The 13692-nt window shown below is 41.2% G+C and overlaps 1 protein-coding gene across 1 annotated transcript; it reads left to right on the top strand.

The window, feature by feature from the left end:
- Nucleotides 1–383: 383 nt before the first annotated feature.
- SPIDR (scaffolding protein involved in DNA repair) lies at nt 384–9462 on the top strand (the record flags this gene model as incomplete). The annotated part of the gene is made up of 5 exons (XM_009704288.1): nt 384–535; nt 1603–1755; nt 7204–7297; nt 8774–8888; nt 9409–9462. Coding segments are annotated over exons 1-5 (477 nt in total), but the record flags the coding sequence as incomplete, so codon positions are not given.
- Between the last annotated feature and the right edge of the window lie 4230 nt (nt 9463–13692).

The raw sequence follows: 13692 nt of genomic DNA, 5'->3' as shown, positions 1-13692 counted from the left end.
TCGTATTTTTAAAATAAAATATATTTTCAAATCCCTTGTACTGTCCAAGTAAGTTGTGATAAAGTGTGATAGTTGATAGAGGTAAAGCCAAGATTCCAGAGGGTCCACGTCGGAAAGTTAATATATGGTAGAGGTGTTTATATCTGCAGTAAGGAATAATGAAAAATTCCAATAAAGCTTTGATTTTTTATCCTGTATGAGCCCTAAATGTAAAAATTTCTGTCAGTTTTATTAGTTATTAAAGTATGAGGGTGTTGTTTAGTCTTTCCTTCTACTAAAAATTAACAACTGCATTCCAATTTTGTATCTTCTTTTTTTTTTTTTTGGAAACTGTAGACAAAACACGCTGTTGCTATGAATCAAAGAGAGATTTTGTTGTTTGTGACTGATGCCACATTGCAAAATGCAGTTCATACGATTCCAAAAGTTGTTGCTGTGTCAGTCGCTGCATCGTGTGTTCTCAGTACAGAAATCATGGAAGCCCTCAGTGTTGACTCGCAACTCGTCTTCTTCAAGGATGCATTGTGGGGAAATGGTAAGCTTTACACCTGGTTTTGAAGCAGTTGGAATCAAACTGAAATAGCATCCTAATCTTTGACACTGCAATATGTGACCTACAAAGACTTTCATTCTAAAATGAAGATGAGACATTGCAAGTTTGGGATGAGAAATTTGAAAGGAGTTGTAATTAGAGCTTTCCTGTAAGGTTTCTTTTTCACATTTTTGGCTTGATCTCCAAAATAAATGGGAAATTCAGTGATCCTGCTGTATGTCCACCAGTATTACTGTCAGTCTTCCCTGGCGCTGGTTGAATCTAATGAACAATGTAATCAAATTTGCTAGCTGACAGAAGACTCCAAAATATTAAGAAACTTGATTTCATTTGATATTCTTCTAGAAACTTGTCTTATAGACCTTAACTACCTCTAAAAGGAGCAAAGGAGACATGCATGTCCCTGGATACAGAAATTTTACAAACTCTCCTATACCATCATAGCTGTGAGCCTTCACCACCATACAGATCATGGAATGATGGTAGTTTACTTTACATTCATTTTTAGTCATTCTTTTTTGAGGTTCAAGTATGGTTCTGTATGGTGCCTGGATGGGTAGTTCACACCTCACGCCTTCAGTCACTTCCAAAATGTAAATGGACTGGAAGCACCAAGCTGTGTAAATAGCTGTGTGTCCTGAAGGAAAAAATCTCTGCTTTGGAGAATAAAGCATTGCATGCACCTACTCTTTGTAATCTTTGAAACGAAGTAAGGACTACCTGAAGGGATGCCCAAGCTTATGACCAGGGAAGAGACAGAAATGTTCTGTTTGCAGGGAGCAGGGTGCAATGCAGTCCAGGTGGAATCGGACTCTCTTCTGTCATGTTCGAATTTTTAAAACATCTTTTTTCCCTGGGAGTTGCAAAGTGTAACAAGAGCATGATGCATGTATCGCTGAAAGCAAAATATTTTGTCATTGAGAAAACCTGATGGAGTCTATCCATCTGTTTAGTAGCTGGCAGAGATCGTTGTCTTTATTGGCCATGACAATTAACATGGTCACCTTTTTCCTTGTTACTGTACTGAGCTGAAATGTCTTTGTTGGCAGGTAGGATTATTTGTGTTGAACGTACTGTTCTCTTATTACAAAAGCCTCTTTTGTACTCGGCTGCCGGTGCTGACCTCAGTGAGCTGACTGGCCCTGTCAGACTCGATGAGCTGGATTCTACAACACAGGCCAACTCCGTTTGTGCTGTAAGAGGTTTGTATGGCCTTTCCTGAAATGAATGCGGTTAATTATTTGTGCTCACTTTAATCTTTTATGTCTTCCTATTGATTTCTTGCACAAACAGTGTGGAGGGGAAAAAAAAGCATAGTATTGCTGTGGGTCATTAGGATATTTAAGTTTTTATACTTCTTTTGGGCTCCGTTTGCCTTTTGCTGGCCAATCTCTGCTCCCACTCACTCATACCCCAGAATAAATGTTTGATGCACAATCTGTTTTATAATATTCCTTCTTTTGCCGTCTTCTTTCAGGAGCCTTCTGTTCACACTAGCTTTGTTGATGTTGGCAACAGTAAGGTATACCAGTATTTTTTAGGCAGATGGCTAAGATATGTTAGCCAGATCCTGAACGGTAGGGGTTAGTGTCTGATTTCCCTGGAGCTTTGCTGCAGTGGGGCAATTTAATATTTCACCATAGTCATCTAGCATAACTTGGCCAGTATTTGCTTACCAGCCACTTTGGATCATTGCTTTGTCTAATATTTCAGACCTACCATTAACTATGCAGAAACATTTTTTACAATGTATTTTCTAACATTTCCTAATCATGCAGAAACATTTCCTACTGTGTATTTTCTAATGCTTTGTCCAGTCAGCTTCTTAAACCTCCCAGTTGGAGAGTGCCTATAGGGAAAAGTCCTTAAAAGCCCAGCAACTCTTGGTTTTTAGAGACGATTTCCTTTCTTAATTTAACTCTTATGATTCCAGTAGCCTTTGTAGAAAATTCTTGATACTGTTTTACATTTACACCTTTAAGTACTCACTGGAGCATTTGAAATGAGCTTTAAAATAATAGCAAATAATGGTCACAAATTAATCCTTCCAGCTATAACGTGACGCACTGAAAAGACAGTTTGAAACCACGCAAAGCTGTTACTAGGCATACCTTCTCTTATGGTAGAGCCACAAGTTAGCAATGCCGCCTCTGTGATTAATAAAGGAGCACCTTGCAGTGACAAATCTTGAACTCTTAACACTGCATAATGAAAAACAAGCACAACTAGAGGTACTTCGCTCAAAGCCTGGGTTGTTATGTACATCTCACAGTGATCTTATGAGTTACTTGAAAGATATTTGTGTTACTGGGTGTGAAATACTTTTTGGCTGTTTTTTTTTTTTAACCTCTCCAATAGTTATGCTAAGAATTATCACTTCTCTGCTGTTAATTTTATAACTTAGTATGAGAGTGTCTGTCTTCTTTTGTCCCATTGCCAGGGCACATAGTTGGATAAAGCAAACATTTCTCTATCCTTATTCCAGTAGAGCAAAGAAAACACACCTTTGTGATCTATTGTGTAAACAAGTACTTAATTTACACACATGGGAGGTGTCAGCTTTCCCTGTTCTGTATTACAGATGGAAGAATGACAAAAGGAGAAATTAGTCCTACAACCCTGTCTTTCTTAATCTGAAATTTGTTGAGGGTGGGTGTTACCAGTATGTTCCCACACCTTGGTACCAACATAGAATATAAAGTATCTTCTTCATGCCTGTGCTAATGATATAGATATAGGTGATAACTCCCACTTTTATGTGTAAGTGAAAATTTTTAATAGCATTTAAGACATATATCCACTGTTTTGGATTTCAGTTATTTAGTACCTACGTCTTTCTACTGATGAAGTGAAACTAATAGCATTAACCCTACTTTGTTGGTGGGAGAGTATGTATTTGATGGAGTAACCCATGAAGGAAAATTTATCATCTCTAAAATTCACTCACTGTCTCTGTCTCTTAACTCAGAGTTGTTAGTCTGGCTTTCAATGAGAAGCAGTATTACCTTGTTCGGTCTTTTTCTTTGCGCCCTCCTTTCACTTCCTGTACTTTTGGTCACCTACGTATGCTGTACTTAGGCATCCTCTCACCTAACACTTAAAGAGGCTGCAAAGGCTTCACCCTCCCGCTTCTTGAAGTAGCACTCCTTCCTGCTCCTTTGCAGTCACGGCTGCTCCTCCTGGCTCTCAGGGATTTGAGAGGCTCAACCTTCCCTAAAAAAACTTCTTTTTAACCAGTGAAAAATGCAGGTAGTCATTCAAGTCCCCATTCTCAGATACAGCCATTGCTCACAGCGTTGGAGCCTCGAGGAGTGCCAGGACTTGGGGGAGGACACAGGCCATGCTGCCTGCCGAATTATAGGTCACTCAGTCACCAGTGTTGCTCTTCAACAGATGAGTGAAAACCTGTGGTTGCTTTCTACTAGAAAGTTTGTTCTTCTTTTAAAGATGAGTCTGTGGTTGTCACCTGTGAGCTCAGGCTTAATAGATTTATTTTCTTGTCACTATGCATTGCAAAGTAATTTCTAACCTCTTTTTGCTGTATAGTAGCAGTCAGGATGACATAAATGTTGGCAGTTCATACTGCACAGAACTGTTTTTCCTCTTAACCATGCTTATGAGCAAATTCTAGTTAGTCAATACCACATATGTTATGTGGGAATATTACTTGATTAATGATATTTGCCTAGTATATGACTCACCACCACTGATTGAATTTTGACATTGGTTATTTTCATACTTAAGACTTTACTCAGGGGTGGGGTTTTTTTCAGTTTCCCTCTTAACAGTGTGAATAAAATGGGGTCACTAAGCTTACCTAAGTTACATTTTTTGATTGAACTTTTCCCCTTCCTGTCCAATAATCAGGGTAACTGATTGGAAAAAAAAAATACACGTTCATTTTTTGAACGTTTCAACCAGAGTGTTACCTTTAATCCTCAGCCCTTCTTTGCATTCTTCACCAAAGACCTGTTTTTCCAGGTGTTGTCCTGTTACCAGTCTCTTCTTAATGATGTCAGCCACAACCCGTAAAAATAGACTAGAGGTAAAAATCAGATTTTGACTATGTGCATTTCCATTTAAAAGAAGGATCTTGGAAAAATATCCAAAAGGTTTGTGAACGTCAAGCAAAATCTAGAGTCTTGACAAAGATGTGCAGCAGTTCAGCAGCTTAAACATGAGAAATTACTTTGCATGCAGGTTGCACAAGACTGTCACTAGGTTATTAGACCTGTTGCTGCTTTGAGTTGTTCTTACTTCAGTGATCTCTGGTGGTTTTCTCAAGGGAACTCTACATGGTCATCAAAGTAAACCTCTCCACTAGACATAATCTCATCAGTATGATCCTGATTCATTTTCTTCAAATGTACTTGCATTACTTGTGGACTGGCATCCTGCAGTTGCAATATGGCACACAGTTGGGGGAAAGGTAGAAGGCTTAGAGAGGAAACAGATCTGTCAGAAAAGGAGATTTTGTTTTGTTTTTAAAATGATTTTTTAATGAAGAAGGAAACATACTCTGCAAGCTAATTGGTAGCTTTGCTTTTCCATGAACAAGAATCACAGAATCATTTAGGTTGGGAAAGACCTTTAAGATCATCAAGTCCAACCATTAACCTAGCAGTGCCAAGCCCACCACTAAACCATGTCCCTAAACTCCATGTCTACACATCTTTTAAATACCTCCAGGGATGGGGACTCCACCACTTCCCTGAGCAGCCTGTTCCAAGGCTTGACAACCCTTTTGGTGAAGAAATTTTTCCTAATATCCAATCTAAACCTCCCCTGGTACAACTTGAGGCCATTTCCTCTCATCCCATCCCTTGTTACTTGGGAGAAGAGGCCGACCCTCAACTGGCTACAACCTCCTTTCAGGTCGCTGTAGAGAGCGATCAGGTCTCCCCTCAGCCTCCTGTTCTCCAGACTAAACACCCCCAGCTCTCTCAGCCGCTCCCCATCAGACTTGTGCTGCAGGCCCTTCACCACTTTCGTTGCCCTTCTTGGGACTCGCTCCAACACCTCAAGGTCTTTTTTGTCGTGAGGAGCCCAAAACTGCTGGCTCATGTTCAGCCGGCTGTCGACCAACACCCCTAGGTCCTTTTCCACCAGGCAGCTTTCCAGCCACTTGTCCTCAAGCCTGTAGCGTTGCATGGGGTTGTTGTGACCAAAGTGCAGGACCTGGCACTTGGCCTTCTTGAACCTCATACAGTTGGTCTCGGCCCAGCCTGGGTCCAGCCTGTCCAGATCCCTCTGCAGAGCCTTCCTACCCTCCAGCAGATCAACACTCACCCAACTTGGTGTCATCTGCAAACTGACTGAGGGTGCACTCGATCCCCTTGCCCAGATCATTGATAAAGATTAAAGAGAACTGGCCCCAATACCAAGCCCTGGGGAGCGCCACTTGTGACTGGCCACCAATGGGATTTAACTCCATTCACTTCAATCAAAGAGAAACATGCCCATGCTGTGGCAGAAAGCATCCTACCTTGTAGTAGCAAGTACTGATGGAAACTCCGAGTTTATCACAAAAACTGTAGAATCAAAATTATTCCTCTAAAAGTCCAAGGTCTTAAATACACTGTCAGTGAAATCCATGTTGTTTCATTATATGCATAGAAATTGGGTCATAAATGTTGTATTTGAGAAGTACCTTTCCTGATCTTTGGACCTGCTGTCCTTTGAATTCCCAAAGAAAATTACAGTTTTGTTGTTTATGTATAGCTCCCTCCTTTCTGTCAGTCCTCACCCCAGGAGAACCAGGAAAGCAGGGAATTAACACCCTGTCTTACAGACCAGACAGTGTAAATGCTCCCTAGGCTCCAGGGGTTCCTTTTATTGAATGCAGTATAAAACCGTGAGATTCTTGCTCAATAGAAGCTGGAATTTTTAGTCTGTACTTCTGTTGTACCAGCGAGGGTTTATTTTAGTGTAATTTCGTTCTTACAGGTGATCCACTTTGTACACTTCAAAATATTTGGATGTGTTTTCTCCATAAATAATGCTCGTAATTTCAGCATATCGTCACCATAAAACATAATACATTCTTTACTGGCTTCTCATAGAACTCTGGATATACTTTTTCTTGCCAAAACTAGCAAAGCCCTTTATATTAGTCCAAAGTATCTTTGGCATTCCCTTCTTAGGTACGCATTTAAGTCTGTGAGCCAGGTCTAATCTCTGTTAAATCAGTATAAATGAAGAATAACTCCATTGTTAATGGAATTTAATATGCATCGTTGTTTTTGAAAGGGATTGCGTCTTCTCATGGGTTTGTGTTTCCTAAATATTGATATCAAGCTATCTGACCTGATGATTTTTGTAGCTACCTATTGCCAAGGAAACATCAGAGGACCAGAAAGAAAACAAACAAGAACGAATCAGAAAAGCAAAATTTTGAACAGAAGTTGTTTGGAAAGTTAATTATCAATTACCTACTTTCTGGTATTTTTAGAACGTAACACATTCTGCCATAGTGTCATCCCTTGTTGGAGGGACGAAGGAGAAAGGGAATGAGATTGTTGGAAAAGCTGGTGCTTGCTCTGACAAATCTTAAGCTGAGAGTCAGAAAGGATCAAACCTGCTGTGAAGCCAGGAGTGACTGTGTTTGCTAGCTTAAGGTTAGTATTTTGTAAGAATTTCATCTTCTACAGGTACTGTTGTTGGAGTTAATGAGAGCACTGCTTTCTCCTGGCCTACCTGTGACAGATGTGGCAATGGAAAGTTGGAACTGTGTCCCCAGGACAGGTGAGAGTCAGCACGCTCCGGAGCACTCCAGGTGTTCTGCAGATGTAGCCGTAACAGCAATTGGTGATGCAATGATTCCTGCAGGCACAGGCTGCACTTTGTTCCTTCCTAGAACTAAGACGTAGTGTTTTTATTGCTGATGAACTGATAAAACCTGCAAGGTTACATTAATTTATTAAGAAAGATACAAGTAGATATGAAATGGTTTGAATTTGCAGTTACCACATTTTTTTCAAACAAATCTTAAAGTATTGCTTATAAAGATTTCATAGCCCACTGCATTATAATATTAGTTTTAATAAACATCCACATAAATCACAGGTCTGATTTTACGCTGCTTTAAAAGTAGCTGCTTGTCGTCTTGTCCTGCATACCACCAATTCACCTCATTTTTATATTGAACTGTGATCTTTGCTGTAATTTACCTAAGTGTGAAAGAGTTGCGTTTCAGACCCATTAAATTTATAACTTTTCTAAAAAGGATGTAGGATAATTCTGGGCGTACGACTGTCCCAAATGTGAAGACTGATCCTACCAGACCTGTTACCACCTGAAATGCTAAACCTGCGTCACGCTGGCATGCTCTTGGAAAGCCTCCCCTTCAGCTGCTTAGCCAGCTTGCTCTTGCAGAGTCTGAGATACCTGATGGGATAAAAACACGAAAGGATAAGAGAGTAGTCAGAGTGTAAAAAGAAGGGAAGGCGGGGTTCTTTCTACTGGAAAAGCTTAGAAAAAGCATAAGGAGAAGTTGGGTGGGTTTGATCCCATTGAAATAGAGAATATTTTCCTAACTGTGAGAAGCTTTACCACTTACGCTTTGTTATGTATAGCCTCCGGGGGAAAAAAGGCTGAAAATAAAAAAGAAGTTGTCCTATATTATACTGTAATGCAAAAAAATAAGGATGTGTGTACGTTCACATAGTAGTGTAGTTCAATTAAAAAAAAAATCTCTACTGTGAAGGACACTTTTGCTTCATTTGGAGAACAATGTAGCATCAATATTTGTTTAAGACATTATTCCAACAAGCACTTATAGCTGAGCTTAATTTTATGCCTGTGACTTAAGTGTGTGCGGAAAATGTTCAACATTTGCTGAACGAGGGCCTAAATCAATAAGTCACTTCGGCCGAAGCTATACTACAAATTTTCTTTTGCCGTAACTTTTAGAAGGTTATGAAAGTAATATTTGCTTAAGTGGGGTGACTATAAATAGCAACCTCCCCTCCTATTGCCAAAACTTACAAAAGGAAGATCCTTTTGCTGGAAGAGTTTAGGTCCTCCAAGAGCATTGCTTAGCTCTAGCAACAGAAGAGCTCTATTTGCTATTATCAACTGAACCTCTGCCAGGGCTTTCCTACTAAAGGTCTACCAGCAAAGTATTTTAGAGATTAAGCTACCTGATTGTTTGTGTGTTTTGATTTAAAACTGATAGCTTCTCCTTTTCTCTGTTTTTCCATCATTATTTGTGTGTTTCAGAGGATTGCTATATTGCAACCGGTGCTCTGAAGTTGTCATTTCACCGGTTTTGAAAATGCAGCTGGAAGTCTTCTTGAGTTGTCCATCCCGATCTCAAAGTACAGTAAAAGTAAAGGTATGGCACAAAATAGCTTCGGTGTATTGAGTATAGTGAGGCTAGATGTGTGGACACAGGTACTCTAAGCCACACTTTTATGAACAGCTCTGTCAGAAGAAAAATTAAAAGACGTAAGAATATCCCATTATTTAATCTGATACTAAACTTGTGTTTCATTGGGCTGTCCTGGTTTGGCTAAAACTAAGAACCCACTTCCCAGATCTTACTCAAATAATACAGTCATCAAGTTCACCCAGAGGTTTGCAAGCTGTTTTATGGTCCAGCTGAAGGGCTTTGTTGGGTTAGGCCTTGGGAAACCTCAGTCTCCACAGCCTAAAAGGGACATGTATTTTTAGACTCCCATTCTGAACATCTTTTGTGTCGTCTCTCCTCTGCATTCTTGGCCAGAGAAATAAAACCATTCTATATTAAAATGAGAAATCTTTGTTCAACGTGACTGTTTTAACCTGCGAACAGAACATCTTTGCATACATAAGATTTTTGTCATGAACAAAACCTGTTAATTTTCTCATTCCAGCTGTTACAAAGGACAATCTCTCCTCTCCTGATGTCCTCCGCCAATGAGGATGGGGTAGGTATAATGAATGTTGGCAAAAGAAAGTTAAAGTACATAACTTACTGTAGAGGCAGAGTACAGGAGACGTGAATCAGGTGGGAAGATAGTCGAATCATAGAAATGAAAGGGATTCCTGGAGGTCATCATCCAGCCTACCACTGACACTGAGCTGTGGCCAATGCGTAGGCAGGTCAGCCGTGACTTTGGCTGGCAGGGTCTTGAAAACCTCCAAGGATGGAGATTCTGCCTTTCCAGGCAGCTCATTTCAGAACTGCACTAGGAGCAGTAGATGATTTCACTAGAAATAATGAATTTTTTTCTCATGTCCAGCCTGGGATTTGAGTGGGCTGGACCCTTTGGCAATCCCACCTGCCGATGCCCTGCTATCGCATGACTGTCATCAGGCTGACACCCTCCTTTTTAGAAGAGGGGTGCCGCAGATGGGAGGTGTAGACAGCTTTAGCTGAGCTGCGGGTCTGCAGAGCTACCTGCAAATAGCACGATGTCCAGACATTCAGAGCTGCTACGACCAGTGCCGGGCTTTACTCCATTTTCTGGCTGAGGATCCAAAGACAGCAAAGACACAGTCCAAGCAACCCACCTTTTTGGGCTGGTCGTCTAAACCCTATAAACCCCAACTACTTTCTAATGGCACAACAATGAAAGTACTGGCAGGTGGGAATAGTAGAGAAATTTGCAAAATGCAGGCAAGATAATTCTGTATAATTGTATGAATGAAAGACACGTAAGCCACAGGGATCCATGGGCTAAAGTACAGTTTATGTAATGGTGAAGTAGTTATTCCTTTAATCCGAGGTATCAGAAGAACCCTGACATTTGGCACAGTGACCCAGATTTATCGCAGGTGAGGGAGGCACGCTGGTAGGTGCCTGGCTGGCATTGGCTGCCGGGTGGTCAGCAGTGAAGGAGCGGCACCTTCAGAGGGTGATTAAGTCCAATTAGCATCCTGAGATCCCCCCCTCTCTGTTGCATGTGGAAGGGAGCAAAGGTCAGCTCGTTGTCTTGTTTAATCATCCCAGTTAAATATCTTCAGTTAGGTGACACGTGTTGGGGTCATTGTGCTTACCCTGTCTTGTATAGGCTTCTAGCATTTTGCTATTACGTGCTCCATGGTTTTAATGAGATTTATGGATAATTTACAGTGGAACATTGCTCTGAAGTCATAAATTATTTTTCTTAGGGTGGAGGGTGTATATTTCCTTTAAGCAAAGAGATACAAGAAATTTCCAAAATATGTTTGCTCTTTTAATAGCAGTTAAGTCTTGCTAAGTTTTACAGGATGTGTCTGGTTTGGTTACAGACTGACAAAACATAGTTCTTTTCTGAGTTATTAGAATTCAAACAACCTCTTTTTCATGCCTCAGTTCTTATAATGGTAGTATTTAGAAGTCTGGCAACTTAGAAACATTTTTTTTTTCCTACCTGAAATAAAAGGGATAATTTTCCCTTTTTTTTTTATAAGCATTTGTGTCTCTGAACTGCTGCATTTTAGAAAGCAGCACATCTCAACAAAGATTAATCACAAGAAATACCACTTGAGGTGGCATTTTTTTGCCAGTGGTGCTGAAGTTTCTAAGAGCGTAGCTTTGTAATCGCTTCTTTTGGTAGGGAGGTTGGTTTTAGCTGCCACTGCCCCTGGCCTCTTATTCCTTACCTTGTGACAACCCCTCTGTTACAGCAGTGTAGCTGTTTGTGCAGCTGCATGGTGAATTGGACTGCAGAACCGGTCTGGGGTAAAAATGATCTAGGAAAAAAAAAAGAAAGAAAACGGTTGTTTATGGCTTGGATCAGCCATAGATGTGGGTATCGCATACCTGTACAAATGCACAGCCCAGATGAAAGCGGGGGGCATGGTCAGAGGCTGGTCGTAGGCAAGTCCCGCTGAGGAGAGAAATGGATGTCAACCTGCCATCCGAGACAGACAGATACCCTCTCGGGCAGAGGGTCAGCTATCGGTGCTACCAGTTCTTCGGGTAACGTGCCCTCTCATCTTAGAGAAATCATCCCAGCCTCGCCTCCCTCTCCTCCACGCAGAATAGAGTCTTTACAAATTCGCTCAGGCACAACGCGTGGGTAAACTGCCAGTCGGATCATTAAACAGAAGGGACTGTGTAGGTGCCAGTGATCATAAACGATGCATGACACAAAACAAAGTTAAAAGGGGGAGAGGGGGAGTAAAAGGACTTACAAAATATTTTCCCTTTTAGTGAATCTGTTAGCTAAGGTAATTGATCTATAGTATGTATATACACATCGCTAGCACATGTGAATTCCTACGAGTGTCAGAAAGCTAGAAAAAGGGTGGACATGTAGGTTATGCTTCAGCAAAATTGAGTTCAAAGTCAGAGTAGATTTTTTTTTTTTCTTTAACAGCTCATTTTTAAAAACCTGGTAGGGAAGCAGCACTTTAAGCAGGAGTGAGATCTAATTATTGAAAATCTAATGTATTCATGATTTCTGTCAATTCTAATGCACCTTTCTTTCTGAGTCCTTAAAAAAATTTGTCTGTTGGAAGAGGACCTTGCACCCTGCATCTTCCAAGCCGAATACTGCTTAGAACAGAATGTCCAGTATTGTTTGTTTTAATCAACATGCTTTTATCACTGCAGAGTTATGAGGTGCAGAGTGTGCTGGGAAAGGAGGTGGGGTTATTGAGCTGCTACGTCCACTCCGTAACCAGCCACCCCAACTGTGTTGCACTGGAGGAGATCGTTCTTCTGGAAGCAGCCGCAGCAGCAAGACGCTGAGCTGAACTCTAGTCAGCTGTTATAGTATCTGTGGACTTTGTAATGCGGTTATCTGTTAACTAGTGCCACAGATAATGTACAATGCAAGTGTGATAAGTATTAAGATAGTTTATTAAAACTGTGATTTACAAAGCACATTGTGCTAAGGCTGAAAAAATATCTCTATAAAAAAATCGTTCAACTTTCTGAACTTTTTCAGGTCAGTTCAGAATTTAAGACTACAGTTCTTTGGCATGTTTGCTGTTTATGTATGTAAAACATCTTGTTCTGGGAGTTTTGAATGGTTGTGATTTTTTTTTTATAATACTGTATTTATTATGTGTCCGTGGAAAACATTTTACTGATATTTTTCAAATAAAGACCTTGCTATAGGCCGTGAACATTGGTCCAAGCTGAGTTTTATCAGCGGATTCCAGACATACAGCCAGCTGCAAATCACTGCGTTGTGGGCGAATTCTGAGTTGTAACATTTGTTATCACCTTGCAGTAAATGTTATAAAGACAGAGATTTGAACAAAGCTTATATTTTGAAGTGTCAAGCATATGTAAAGTTAATGTTTTACAGCCAATTGGTCTCTCGGCATAGAAGTACCTCGTTATCTGTAGCTTCCCACAAAGCGGGTGTTTCATTATATAGTTTTTGTTACGGGTAAGGAGTAAACTGCTTTTTAGGCCACGTAACTATCGTCACCCTGACTGTATGGAGACATGGATTACAGATCAGATCAATAATACCAAAATCTTCCTATGTGTGCATAGTTTAAGATGCAGGAATTAATCTAAAAGTTCAGTCAGAAATTAGATTGATTTTTTTTTTCCCCTTCCCCTTTCCTGGTGTTTAAAACCCCTTACAGGTCAGAGGAGGAACGAATGGCTTTGCAGAGGTCCCGGTCTGTGATTACCCAGCAGAAAAGGAACGGCAAACTTGTTGCCACAGAAATCGTTCTGGTGGCTGAAGCCAAGGGTGGAAAGTCTTCTATAGGTCACCATTACTAAAGGAAGGACGCAGCTTTTGAATTCCCCTTTTTTCCCCCTCCTCCAAGTGTTTCGGTCTCCCTCCCTGCCTCCCTGGACGGAGGGAGGGGAGGTCAGCCCCTTCCCGCCTGGCGGGCACTGCCCCTCACACCCCCACCGTCTCTGGGGGGTGGGAGACGCCGCTTTTCCGCCGGTGCCCTCCGCACGCTGTCATCTTTAGGAAGGCACGATCAAATCTCGGACGAGCAGCCTAACCTTTTGTACTACATTCACTCGGCCAGAGCCTGGCGTTGTTGCCGGCCCTCCCTCTCACCAGCAGGTGCGATGGCCCAGGGAGCCGTGCAGGCTTCGGGACGTGCGGGGGCGGCCTAGCGTTGGCCGCAGTGGAAACCGCTTCCAGGTGTTTTTTTAACAGGAATTTTAGCTAACGGTGTTCTTGTGTTCATGTATATACATATTTATTTTTAATAGCATGTCTCCGAGAGTCCTGGCCGCAGAGCAG

The sequence above is a fragment of the Cariama cristata genome, unplaced genomic scaffold (genome assembly GCF_000690535.1).
Source record: "Cariama cristata isolate BGI_N322 unplaced genomic scaffold, ASM69053v1 scaffold8407, whole genome shotgun sequence".
NCBI classification, from domain to species: domain Eukaryota; kingdom Metazoa; phylum Chordata; class Aves; order Cariamiformes; family Cariamidae; genus Cariama; species Cariama cristata.
The sequence above is the reverse complement of the archived record's forward strand: the minus strand, read 5'-3'. Positions and strand labels throughout refer to the sequence as shown.